The 14,575-nt window shown below is 39.1% G+C and overlaps 1 protein-coding gene across 1 annotated transcript in view; it reads left to right on the forward strand.

Annotated features, from left to right (window-relative positions):
• The window catches only part of CENPI (centromere protein I), a 2,543,587-nt gene that overhangs the window by 200,251 nt on the left and 2,328,761 nt on the right, over positions 1-14,575 (forward strand). The window contains exon 2 of the mRNA XM_044057225.1: positions 8,575-8,712. Within this exon, the coding sequence (XP_043913160.1) occupies positions 8,575-8,712 (138 nt within the window). The remainder of the gene's footprint in view (positions 1-8,574; positions 8,713-14,575) is intronic.

A 14,575-nucleotide genomic window follows, 5' to 3' on the forward strand; every position in this document is an offset into this window, starting at 1 on the left:
TCATGGATGATCTTAAAGACAGTGTCATGGGGTTCATATTCAGTGGGAACTGGTGTCATATGGAAACTCCAGTATTTCCAGTATTCGCTTCACTGCCAAACCATTTCCTGAAAGGTTTTTGAACACAAAAGCCCACTCTTTCAGGCCTCGTTTTGCTTTGAAATTCCTTTCCACCTCTGCCTTTCCTCCCATGCCCTCTCTCTTTCAGGTACTCCAAGGTCCAGTATGATTCCTTTAGCAGACAACCTCTGCCCTCAAAGATTTTAATCCATCACTGAGGGCCTCATGAGCATAGTCCACCATTGCTGTCTTTGATTTTAAGGAAGCCTGCCATGTCACAGTTGATCCCTACCCTATTGTCTCAGCCTTCACCTATCTACTCAATGTCAAGCTTCCATCTCTTCATCTAACAGCCTGGCATATTCTTGTTTTCAATCATACAAGGTCTCAGCTTCTCAACAGAAGTTTAATGTGATGAAAGAAGCAAGAAGGAAAAGTGCAGATTAAAAGGAATGAGTGTCAGTTTTTTTTTTTGTGTGGTAAAGAGATTTTGTATTTGAATGGAGCCATTGGATTTGAAAGTTCCAAAATCAAATTTGGCTGAGTTGGGCCATTGTCTGTTTTTCTCTCATTTTAATTAGAATTTTGCATTAAGATTTCAGCTCATGCATGTTCCATTCACAATTATTTTTTTCCACTCCTTTCAAGCTAGCAATTGAGACCCACCAGACTGATTGGGAGCTCCCACGAAAGCTCCTACTGGTTGGCAATTCTCCTTTGGAGTGTTGCAGCACTCACTGAATTTGAGCCTGCCTCTACTGCTTAATTGAAATATTTGCCATGGAGGAACTCTTTTGTTGCTGTCTTTGCTCTCAAGAAAGGTGGGTGAACTGTGCGGCCCTATGGCGTGTTGAGAGGCCCTTATTTTTCATAAGGCCTTCCTGTTTGCCATAAGAATCCTTCCTTTATGCCCAAAGTGGTTTCTATTGGCTTTGTACCAACTCTTTCATTTGTCCATTTTTACCAGTAAAAATCCCAAAATAAAAAGATTTTCCAAAAAAGTTCTTTAGATGTGCACACAGGCAATTACGTTATTAATTCACGTTGACTGCATTTAGTAAAGTGTCCAGGTTTCTAAAGCATTTGTTTTTTTGCTTTAAGTTCTTTCAAGCCTCATTGGCCTGTGTTCAAAAAAAGTGATTTCAAAGTGGATTGGGTTTTGCATTACTCAATTAGATTTCATTTTGGATTGGCTAGGGCCTCTTCTTACTAGATCATTCCACTAGGGGGCTAGCCACTCTGGGGGTGGCCCATACTTGATGGGCTACAGATAGTTACTTCAAGTTCAGTGCATACCTTCTCTAAGTATTACTCTAAGGGCTCTCACCTTCCACTCTCTAGGGCTATTTTGCTACTGCTATTTTACAGGATTTGTTGTTGTCAGCTCCTGCTTCTTGGATCTATGCATCCTGCCCTTACCTCTGCTTGCTTGGGATTCCTCCCAGGTCAGGACTGCAGCAAGTGGAGATGAAGAACATAGTACAGTTTTGTACCCCATAAATGTAGATGTAGAAGATCCACAATACAGTAACTCACCTTCCCTCACCTCCCTCCTCTGTGTTTAGGGTGGTTGTGTGGGGTGGGATTGTACCTTTCTGACTTGTATATATATTTGTATATATATTTTAAGTGGGTGTGTTGGTGTGTTTTGTTGTTTTTGGTTTGGCCTTTTTTTTTTCTTCTCTCTTCTGGGGGCAAGAAGAAAAAGACTGGCACGCCGGTCATGCGCATGCATTTGTACCCGTCAGACTAGACATGCTTCTTGACTGACATCAGCCTTATACTTTATTCGGCCGACTGGACAGCGCGGACTACCCAAGTGTCAGGACTGCAGCAATGTGGATCTTCGAACATCTACATTTATGGTAGGTACAAACTTGTACTTTTAAACTGTGCTTTTTTAAGCTCCCTTATTAGTGGCAGAAAAACTTTTCTTTTAGCTATTACCAAGGAAGAATAGTCATTGTCAAAACGCACAGTTGTCTCATTAATCTTAACAGGAGCTTTAGCCCAAGCAGATTTAAGAACCATCTCTTTATCAAAAGATGATAGAAATCTAACTATAACTGATCTAGGATAGTTTTTGTTAGTCAGGACCTGCAACAACAGAAGATCCGGATGACAGGCATAGAAGAAGCTGTGAATGACATGGAAAATAGAATCCAAGAAGAGGAAATCAACATTGAGTTTCGGCTGAAACAAAATACACATTTACAAACAAAGCTGGATGACCTGGAAAATAGATCTAGGCGCAATAACATTAGGATTTTGGGACTGCCAGAAAATATTGAAGGTAACAATATTACTTCTTTTTTAACAACATGGCTCCTTAAAACTTTAGACTTACCAGAAGCATTCTCTTTTGGTATCGAAAGAGCACATAGATCTATAGCTAATACTAACTCTAACAAAAACTATCCTAGATCAGTTATAGTTAGATTTCTATCATCTTTTGATAAAGAGATAAAAAACTACAAAACAAATAGACTTGTTTTTTCTATGAAGGTATCAATTTTAGTATCCATTTTATCCATCTTGGCAGTAAGTTGCTGGATTATAGTTATCAGAGACTGAAGTTCTTTCTTGATGCTGGAGTCTTGAGAATTTGTCTTACTGGAACTCATTTCAGACTGATAAACTGACAGGGAAATTTCCAAAGTGATTTCTGACAGGAATATTGTTAAAATGTCCTTTCTTTTTTAGATATAGTTCAAGAACTATATAAAACAAACATATTTAGAAAGAAAATTACTTCAAAAATTAATTTTTAAGTAATTAATTCCTATCAGTGTAATGAAATTGGTGGAGCTGAAGAAATCTGCTGCTATCCTGTGTTCATCCTTGGCCACGCCCCGTAGTATGTTATATTCTGATGTTCATATTGTACATGTATGGAGTGGTGACTCACTCCTGACTTAGAATATTGCACTTCATCAGTTGTAGTATGATATATTCTGATGTTCATAGTGTACATGTATGGAGTGGTGAATCACTCCTGACTATTGCTCATTCTGGAAGTAATAGCATAAGAAATCAGGTTAACTGTACCAGTTACTGAAGCAATTTGCCGGAGTGATTACTATAGCTGATACTTTCATAGCATGTGGCATATTGATCTAATTGACTGCCATGCGTGGCATGCTAGTTTAGCAGCCTTATGGATAGAGGGAAGAAGCTCCTGTTCAGTAGGTGTTTTGCAGTGTAAGCTACCGCCTGGGTATGGGCCGGATGAGTGGGATTGCAGATTATTTTCCTAGCTCTTTCCACACACATAGTTTCGTGCAGACCATCCATGGATGGGAGCGAGGAACCAATGACTTTTTCCACTGTCCTTGCTACCCTCAGGAGAGCCTTGCGGTCAGATGCTTTGCAGTTACCTTACCAAACTCTGATGTTTGAGAAGATGCTCTCGATATTCCCCATGTAGATGGCTTTGAGGATGGACTGAGACAGGTTTGCCTTCCTTACTTTTCTTAGAAAGTGCAGAGATTGTTGTGCCTCCTTCACTGTGTGGCTAATGAGTTGACCAAGCTGTCATGTGAGATGTGCACCCCTAGGAACTTGGTGTTTTTGACTCTTTCCATTACTACCCCCTTAGTGTCCAGAGGTTGATGCATCTCGCAAGACCTCCTAAAGTCCACTGTTAATTCCTTGGTCTTGCTTACATTAAAGGCCAGATTGTTGCTGTCACATCAGCCTATCAGATTCTCCACTTCATCCCTGCAGGCTGTTTCCTCACCATTTCTGACGAGACCTACGACAGTGGTGTCATCCGCGACCTTGATGATTTTGTTGGATTCATGCTTGGCCATGCAGTCATGTGTTAAGGTGAATAGCAGAGGACTCGGGACACAGCCCTAAGGGACACCTGTGCTTAATTTAATACTGATTGAACTATTATTTCCCACACATACCTTTTGGGGTCTGTTGATGAGAAAGTCCAGTCTCCAGTTACATGGGGGGGGGTCGTGATACCCAGCTGGATGAGCTTCAATATCAGATTTTGGGGATTTATTTATTTATTTTATTTTATTTATTTAACATTTGTTGACCGGGAAAGTCTGACTAGGTTCCACGGATCCTGTTTTCAGCAGCGGCCCGGGGAGAAATGCTCCAGAAGCATGTCTTTAGAATGTGGGAGGAAATCCATGCGAACGCAGGGAGAACATGCAAACTCCACACAGAAGGCACCTCAGCCGAGAATCGAACCAGAGAACTTCTTGCTTTGAGGTGACAGCATTAACCGCTGCACCACTGCGCCGCCGCCACTCCACCGGGATGATGGTGTTAAAGACTAAAACTGATGAACAGCATTATGACGTAGCAGTTCTTATTTTGTAGATGTGCCAAAGATTCATGAAGTGTTATAGCTGTTGCATCAGCTGTGCAGCGATTAGATTTATAAGCAAACGGTAGTGTATCCAGTGTTGCAGGTAGGCTTGAAGAGATAGGTTCTTGATCAACTGCTCAAAACACTTCATTACTGTTGATGTAATCATTTAGGCTCGTCAGTTAGGAATTTTTGGGTAAGGGAATGATTGTTGTATTTGTGAAGCAACTTGGTACAATAGCTAGTTGCAGAGATGTGTTGAATATATCTGTAAGTACAGTGGACAGTTGAGTAGCAGGTCTCTTAGAACCCTTCCCATACTATTATCAGGACCAGCTGCTTTTCTTGGGTTTACTCGCCTAAGGGTCTTCAGAACATCAGATGTTCTTAGACACAGCACCGTCTCACCCTTCTTGACAAGGAGCTTATTAGACACAGCACCGTCTCACCCTTCTTGACAAGGAGCTTATTAGACATAGCACCGTCTCACCCTTCTTGACAAGGAGCTTCTTAGACATAGCACCGTCTCACCCTTCTTGACAAGGAGCTTCTTAGACATAGCACCGTCTCACCCTTCTTGACAAGGAGCTTCTTAGACATAGCACCGTCTCACCCTTCTTGACAAGGAGCTTATTAGACATAGCACCGTCTCACCCTTACATAGCACCGTCTCACCCTTCTTGACAAGGAGCTTATTAGACATAGCACCGTCTCACCCTTCTTGACAAGGAGCTTCTTAGACATAGCACCGTCTCACCCTTCTTGACAAGGAGCTTATTAGACATAGCACCGTCTCACCCTTCTTGACAAGGAGCTTATTAGATATAGCACCGTCTCACCCTTCTTGACAAGGAGCTTCTTAGACATAGCACCGTCTCACCCTTCTTGACAAGGAGCTTATTTGGCACAGTGTTGTTGTCCATATCGAATCTGCCGAAGTAGGTGCTTAGTTTATTCCGAAATTGTGTGTTGTCATCACATGGAGAGGATGCAGGCCTGTAGTTGATTGTCTTGAATACCTTGCCAGAGTTGTCTGGAGTCCCTTTGGTCAGAGAAGTGTCCTTGAATTTTATGCCCGTAGGTCCTCTTAGCCTCCTTTATACCTCTACTTAGATTTGCGCTGGCCTCTCTTAGGGCATCCTTGTCTTTTGATTTAAATGCATCATTTCATGCCTTTAGAGGCTCATATACTTCACCAGATAGCCAGGGTTTCTGATTAGTGTGCATGGTGATGCATTTGATGACTGTTACGTCATCAGCACATTTTGAAATATAGGCTATTACAGATTTTGCATACTTCTCCAGGTCAATATGATGGTTCTTTACAGCTTTATCTCTAAACACTGACCGGTTCATACATTCGAAGCAGTCCTGTAATGCAAAGACTGCTACTTCAGGCCATATCCTTGATTGATTGATATATTGTACAACTGATATATTGTACAAACTTAATTTGCAAATTATATACAGCATGAGATTATGCGTAATAGAGATTAGGCTAAAACAAGTCGGATCTGTGCAATACAAGAATCAACATCTAGTATCTTGTTGCTCATTTTTTACAGAAAAAAAAAATCTAAGTGGGGAAAAAAATGACATTAGGAAGATAGTAATAGTAAAATAGAAATAGGTGAGTGAAAGTAGGAGGACATTTATGAACTTGGATGTTAGCATTGACTACGTCAGAAAGAGCTGAATTTGGAATTACACTGTATGATTTGAAACTGTCTTTTGTGGCATGACCAAATCAGTGCGATTATACACAGATGGTTGAAATTGTATGTTGTCTGGGCAGTGTTTCTGCAGGGAACATCCCTTTCCTATGTACGAGGTGCACGGACGCATACACAGGTGGTTGAAATTGTATGTTGATTGAGCAGTGTTTCTGCAGGGAATGCCTCTTTCCTGCATACGCGGTGCAGTGACATACACAGATGGTTAAAATTGTATGTTGACTGGGCAGTGTTTCTGCAGGGAACATCCCTTTCCTGTGTACGAGGTGCACTGACACATACACAGATGGTTGAAATTGTATGTTGATTGAGCAGTCTTTCTGCAGGGAACACCCCTTACCACCTACGAGGTGCAGTGACATGTACACAAATGATTGAAGTTGTATGTTGAGTGTTTTTGCAGGCAACACCCTTTTCCTGCCTACGAGCTGCAGTGACAGTGGTACTAATTATTTTAAGTGGAGAGGTGTAGGTGTGGAAGTTTCATAATCTGGATGTCTCCCAGCCTTCAGGCACAGTTTATTAATTTACCTCTGCCAGTTCAACTCTTTCAAGCTTATGTTAAGTTACTAATATCGGAGGCAGAACAGAGCGGTCTTGAAGTTACTTTGTCCTTAATTTTGTAATTTGCAGTTACCTAATAGAAGACGCTGCTGTTAACCATTCCCACTGTTGCAGTAGACTTGGGCTTTTAGGTTGTTTCCTACCTAAGAAGCAACAATTTAGCTGCGTCAAAAGCTCTGGCTCACTCCTACACCTTTCTTCTGGCGGCTGATTAGACAGCACCAGTCAAATGAGCAGAAGGAAGTGTCTTCAGTACGTTCTTGCCGCTTGACAGGAAGCAATTAATTAGCTTCTCAGGAACAGCAGTCTGTGTACAGCTTCATTTGAGGTGGTTAACTCCCCATTGGGGAACCTTCCACGCATTTCTAATGGCATTTTTATGTTAAACTTGTGCTACTTTTGCAATTTTTGAGTTTAGGTGATTGTAAGTAAAACACAAGCACTGTTACAACTATGGACATTATTTGTTGTGCTTCTGTATTTCATGGCAACTGTCCTGAGTCATGACAGTGCAGGGAGAGGAACTACTGTTCTGTCGGGAGTTTTATGTACTGCTTGTGCGTCTACTTTGGTTTTGGGGCAGGTTGAAGAAGTGAAAGTGTATCTGTGCTGCTTGTGATCATTTGGGACAACTTACCTTACCTTGCATGTATCTCTTTTCGGCATTGCTTACTGGCAGTTAGGCATTTTCTTTGGTCTTGGCCTGGATATTCAGTCCAGTCTTGGTACTAGTTTTGCTTTAAAAACAAAAAAAGTGAGCTGTTGCAGTCATTGTGGGCTCAGTCAGTGCCTCAGATTCTAGTAGGGGATCCTGTAGTGCCCCTTTGTTGCTCCTCTGTTGGTCTGTCAGAGTTCTTGCATTGGTTCTTCCATGATCATGAACTGGGTGTCAGACCACTTCCTCTGTGTTTTGTTCCATTGTCCATTAAGAGCATGGGAGAGTCATCCTCCTCGTTGGGTTGAGAAGATGCTTTGGGAGATTCTTCTCATGGTAGCCAGAGAAAGAGGCATCTTTCCTGGACTGAAGAGCCTTCCCCCCAGTTGGTTGTCTTATAGGAAAAAGCAGCAAATGGACGTTATTCATCTAATGATGCACATATAGTACGTAAAGATGAAATTATTACCTTAGCCAGGAGTAAAATCCTTGCGTGAGCACTGTTGTGATACAGAAAATCCTGGAGTTAGTCAAAAGAGTCTGACATAGGAGATGGAATTCGGCCACTTTCAGTGAATTTACAGGACCAGGACTGTGCCCTGTATCCCTTAGGGGAGATTTTTAGAGTATATTTTCTAGGGGAGTGATGTATGTTTGTGGGAACAAGTAGAGATTCCTCCTGAAATGAGAAGATAAGGTGAGCTATTGCTAGTAGGGGTCCTTTGTTACTCATAGTCCCTCTTATTTAGGCTGCCTGCAGTAATCCTGATTCCCAATCTTCAGTCCCTAAAAAGGCAGACAGACTTTATAGAGTTTCCCATTTTAACAAAAAAATGTTGTTTTCTCACCTTTGGTCTAATCTTGCTGTCATTTGTGCATCAGTATTAGCTGGTGACATATACGGTGAATCCTAATCTCTCGCCAAAGGATGAAGAAGGTAGGTGCTGGATGATTTGAGAAGAGCGTGTGAAGAGGTTTAACTTGTCACACTGCTGTGCATTATTTTCTTGCAGACATTTTGTCAGGTCTGCTCCTGAGAAAAGACAGCTGGTGCATAGTAACCCTGCATTTCCATCAGCATATTTAATTAAGTTAGTAACTGGCTGTGGATTTGCCTGTGCTCAGCAGTAGGCACCAATATACATTAATCAGCATATTTAAAAATTGTTTGTTTGTTACAGTTTACATCATGAAGTTTTACTCCCCTTATTTCTCTGGATATTGTTTTTCAGTTCCAGAACATACTCCATATAAAGGGAACAAACCTTTGAAGAACCAGCTTGATGTACTTCAGAACATTGCTTTCCGTAAAGGGTTACCTCCTGAAGCTATTGATACTTTGTTGAATGTGGCTATGAGTTCGAAACTTGGTAAGTGCTTCTCTAACTCTTATTTTATCACTGTAATTTTACTAACCATTTGCTTCACATTAAATTTCCTTACCAATTGTTGATATGTAGCATTGAAGAGGTCCATCACTGGTAGCAGTTTTCTTTTTATAAACTTTATTAAATTTTAAGTAACAAGAGCATTTAATCATTAAACATACAACTGAAAACAAAAGCTAACTATATACACAGTCCATAACAAAGACTATTTCCAATTGTTATTAGTATTTCTCTAAAAGATCTTTAAGTTTTAACCAAACCATTTTTTTTGTGGGTAACGTTTATAGTTCTTACATTTGCAGTTTGAATTTCCCTATTACAGACATTTTTTGCAAGAGAAATAAATTCTGAGAATGAGAGGTTGCTTTTACATTTCCAGTTTTATTGTAATCACTTTTCTTGCAATAGCAAGAAGGGACAGAGAAGATGCACTTCTGCTGTTGGAATTGAGCAAGGGATCGGAGCATTAAATAATAATAAATAATTTGTTGTATCACAATTATCCGAGCACAAAGCTTTAGTGAAGTTCTTAAAATCTAACCAAAATGGGACTATGATTTTTCATTCTAAGAACACGTGGATCCAATCTGCATTTAAAGCTTCATCACATCTCCAACATTTAAAGTTGTCTGTTTTGTATATTATAGCAATTTTGTGTGGAGTGAGAAAACTTCTATGTAAGTATTTCCACATAAATATTTTCCAAAAGGCGGAAGAAGATGTATCCTTTATAGATTTGAGTATTAATGTTTTGTTTGCATCGGAAAACATCTCATTATTTATTTTTGTGGAATAACTCCAAAAGGAAATATCTGAGGTCAAGAATTCAACTCTTAAAATTTTATATATTTTCGGTAAGGATGATTTATGATTAAATTCAGAAGTGCTGGTTTGAAAAAGAAAACCTAAGATCTTAGGAATATCTCTTGAGCCTATAGTTATTAATAATTGTAGTTTTTATTAGTTATGAATTCTCTAAATATTTGGATGTTTAACCAATTATTTTGTTTTGTATTGTATCTTGCCAAAAGATAGTTGGCTTCATATACATTATTATTGTTCATAAATTGGTACCGATATTTCAAACCATTTTCTTCAGTTTATTTTATGTAAATTTAAATGACTCTAAACCCCCTTCAGTGAAAGCAGTTGGAAACTGCAAAAACAATAACTTTTTGTACGATAATTACTATGCATTAGCTTACTGAAGTTAGTTAGAATGTAGTTAATGAAAGAAGTAAAGTTAGGAATTTTCCTGATATTGATGCTAAATTCTTTTATGACCAAATTTAGTTTGTCTGTTATCTCATTGTTATTAATTGAGAGTAGAATGAACTTATGAATAGATTTCCAACTCTATGTATAGTTTGGGTACAACCAATAACTTATATTAATGATAGTTGATTTTGCATATAATTCAATATTTGGAAATCTGATTCCTCCATCATCCCAATTTCTGAAATGCCAATCAAAAGCTGTTCTTGGTCTTTGTGGGTGCCGTAGGAACTTTAGAAGTAAAGAGTTAATTTGTTTAATTTTTTTTTGGTGGTGAGGCGATCAAAGATTGTATATTGAATATATTTTTTGGGGGGTTTTTTTGTTATATAATCATCTTTATTAAAGTAAGTATTCCATTGTGAAAAACAATTTCTTCCAATCTTCTGTAGGTTTCCTTATTGTGTTAATTAAACCTTTATAGTTTACTGTTGTAGTTTCATGTCAGTTAGACTTTATAATTACTCCTAAATATTTGAATAGTTGATTTTGCCCATTGTACTCATTATGTTTTTTAACATTACTACTTATTTTCTTATTTATCTATAATGTTTCCATGTTTTTGTGATTAAAAGTTAGGCAGAAGATTTTCTTAAATAATTTTAATATGTTTGTAATATGGTGTAAAAAGGAATGCGTCTCCACTAGTCAGTATAATATCTGCAAACATTTGTATTTTAGCACAATAGCTTTTATCTATAGAGAAGCGTTTTATCATTGAATTTGATCCAATAAAATTTGCAAGAGACTCAAGTGATATTGTATGAGAATTCTGAATGTTCTCACATTTTGTGTAGTGACTACAAACTTCTTAGAGGTTTGTCTTCGATTTTCGATAATTTTTTCTTTCAAATGCCTCCTGTTTTTAATAAACCTTTCGCTTTCTGTGTTTTAGTGTGGGTTAATCTTTCCTTTGTTTTCAGGTTGTCTGGTAAGTACTCCTTTATTTAAATGGACTTTGCCTTTAAGAAGTATCCCTGTAGGAAGAGGAGTTTTCCCAGTGGCTATTTTAGTAAATATATGAGTTTAATAGAAAGCCTCCGTATCTAAAAGAGTTCTGTTTGCAAGCAGTTGATTTCTCCTGCCATTAGACACAGAGAGGACAAACTATGGTGGAATCTTTAAGGAAGGAGACTTTCTGATCCTTCCTATTCAGGAACTTTTTCAGTGTTGAGGCCTACCTTAGTATTCACCTTGAAACCCTCAGAGGTATTAGGCTCATTTCCCCCCCAGGAAAAAAAATACAAGATGCATAAACTGGCTGGGGTTTCCTCGTCTTTTTCTTGTCTATGTTGTGAGATTGAGAGTTCAAATAAAACTATGGAGTTTGTCAATAACAAGGTTTTGATCAAAACTATTTGCTGCTTCTCCCTGGCACTAAACTAAACCGGTGAAATGTATCAAATCCTGACACTGCTTTTCTACTTTTTGGTAATGTAATTTTTCAGACGATGCCTTTGGTTCTACGGAAAGCTCCAGTCACTTTCCTTACTGATTTCAGTTTGACACGTTTGCTGTGGTGCTTCTTATGGTTAAGGCAAGTCTTTCTGTTGCCCTTTCCCCAATCATTTATTTATTTATTTACATTTGTTGACCGGGAGTGTCCGACTGGACGTGGGTCCATTTTCAGCGGAGGCCCGGGGAGAAAAGCTCCACAGTAAAATAAACAGACAGTAGTTACATTGGATTACATAGCGATTAACAATTTAACATAGCAATTACTTACAACATATTTACAGATGAAGAACATAGTACATCAGTAGACAACTAGAATCTTTATCTGTGAAGTGCATACCAGACAGTAACAAATGTTACAATGAGATGTTCCTGCTGTATAATAAGTACTAGGCTTATGAGCATCTGAGCTTGCTATAATCAAGGTAGTTAGTGGAGTGGAAAGAAAGGTAGTGGTTGGATGGGGTGGGTGATATTAGAGTGGGAGTTGCAAGGGCATAGCCAGCATGTTTTTAGGTGCGCTTTTAGTAAAGTTTTGAAGTGGGTGCATGATGGTACGGAGGTAATTGTGGGTGGGAGTGAGTTCCATAATTTGGCTATGGTGCAAGAGAATAGTGCTTCACCAGCAGAGTTATTGGCTTTAGTGATCTGCAAGTGATTTTTGTTGCTGGATCTTAGTGGTCTGGTGGTGCGATAGGGTTGGAGTAGATTCTGGAGGGATGGGACATTTAGTGGATGATTTACTAGTTTGTGGGCAAGTGAGAGTTGATACCATTGAAGGAGGTGAGGGAGTTCAAGCCAGCCCAGTTCAGCAAGTGAGAGACAGTGGTGACTACGGTAGGATGCCCCTGTGGCGAATTTGGCGATTTTTGTTGTTGCAGCTCTCTAGCTTCTTTAGATCACATTGCCTTAGGTTGGTATATATTGGAGAGGCATGAAGTAGGGTGGAGATAAGGTGGGAATTTGCTATTGAAATCTTTGCTGCTTTGGTGAGAAATTGCTTATTTCTGTATAACACTCCTAGTTTTTTGTGGACTTTTTTTATGGTCATGAATATGTGAATGTCAAATTTTAGTTTGTCTATTTCCACTCCTAGCAATTTGGTGTGTTCATTTGGGTATATAGTGGTGTTTTTTGCTGTGATGTTAAAGTGAGAGTTGTTTTGAGTATGTTTGGTGGGTTGGAAGATGAGTAGTTTAGTTTAGTTTTGTTTGGGTTGAGTATTAATTGGGCATCGGATAACCATGTTTCAACAGAGGAAAAGGCTTCCTTTGTGACTTTTTGCAGTTTTGGTAGGGACTGGGCTGAGCAGATGATGGTCGAGTCATCTGCGTATTGTAGGAGTGTGCCATTTTTGGTGGCAGAGGCTAGATTACTGGTGTAAACAGAGAAGAGTAGGGGTCCAAGGATGGATCCTTGGGGAACCCCTATGGAGACAGGTAGTTGGGGAGATATGTCATTCTGCCATGCAACGGATTGTTGGCAGTCAGACAAGTAACTCTGAAACCAGTTAGTGACTGATTGTGAGAAGGATAGGTTATTGAGGACAGAGATAAGTTGTTTGTGTGGGACCATGTCAAATGCTTTAGATAGGTCTAGGAAAGTAGCAGAGGAGAGATAGCCATTGTTTTTATGCTAAAGGATAGTGTTAGTAAAGGAGAGTAAGGCAGTGGTGGTGCTATGGTTTGGTCGGAAACCAAGCTGAGTACTGGAAAGGAGGTTGTTAGTAAGGAGGTAGTCTGAGACCTGAGAGTGTATGCATCTCTCTTGTATTTTGGAGAGTGGAGAGATTTCCCCAATTCTTTCTGTTAGGGACACACAGAGTCTACTTGGTTGCATTTTTCCAAAACTAGGGCAGTGAATTTATCTTCAGTGGTCCCACAGTTCTTGTTAGCAGTACCAAGAATACTCTTCTCAGCTCTTATGATGTCAGAGCCTCTGTAAGATCCTGCTTATTGTCATCTGAGATGTTGATGTCAGTTTTGGCATCAGTTGTCTCATCTGTAGGCTTTTGAGTTTGACTTTAATTTGGTGTCAGTGCTGCTGAACTTGATAGTGACTTTGGGTTCAGTGCTTAGACTTGGGACATTAGTGCTGACGTCCTCAGTACTCTTTTTTTTTTGTGTTAACAAGGAGCATCTTTATTAAATTATCACTTCTGGCAATCCTACATTTATATCTATGAAAATGAACCATAATGAAATAATTTGAGTTGTAAACATTATACATCACAAAACCATGTTGACGTAATTGTATTTGCAAACATTGTACATCGCTTACAATCTAGCAGTCATTGTCAGTCGCACATTACCTTGCTCATTCAACTCCTGCCTTCTTTTAAAGCTCATTCATCTTCTGCATGTAGTTTTTACCACAGGTCCCACTTTTTTCCTATGTAATTTGCTCCTACCTTTTTCTAAAGATCCCAATTCCAGTTATTTTCTCTCTGTTGCTATCTTCACTACTTCTGGTAAAGTTGGTTTAGACTTTGATTTCCATTTTCTAGTGATTTATTTTTGGTAGCCACCATAATTAGACTCAGCAAGGCCTTACTATGTCTAGGCAATTTTAATTCTGTGTTATAGGTAAAAAAAAAATAATTTCTTTAGTTAACACCAATTTGCTTACCCAGTATTTCTGACAGAGCAGTCTGCAGGGAATCTTTAAAGTCTGCCAACTCATTACACTCCCAGAAAATATGTTCCTGGTTACCTTTTTCTTCCCCATCACACCTCCAATATTAGCTGTCTACCTGAGGAAAAATTCTTCCAAGCAAAGATCATAAATGTTTTAGATCTTCCCAATCCTTTCTAACATCTTCTGATTCTTATAGTTGTAATGCAATATTTTGTATGTTGTACTATTCATTCCTTTTTTAACAGCGGCTTCTGTTCTAGATTCTACTAAAAACTCTACCAGTGCAGGTCTTTCGCTTAGGATCCCACTATTTCTTCTTTCTGTTTGCCTATGTGCTGATATCAGTCCCTGATCGGGAAGGCAATCTCTATCCTGCAGTCCAAGTAAATTCTTGGCCTCTTCCCATCCTGTTACCTTTCCCTCTCTTAATTATTTGCTCCCAATACCTTGGTTCTTGTACCAGTTTTCTACAATAAAT

Source organism: Protopterus annectens, chromosome 15.part0, assembly GCF_019279795.1.
Source record: "Protopterus annectens isolate FY-2018-M chromosome 15.part0, PAN1.0, whole genome shotgun sequence".
Lineage (NCBI taxonomy): Eukaryota > Metazoa > Chordata > Ceratodontiformes > Protopteridae > Protopterus > Protopterus annectens.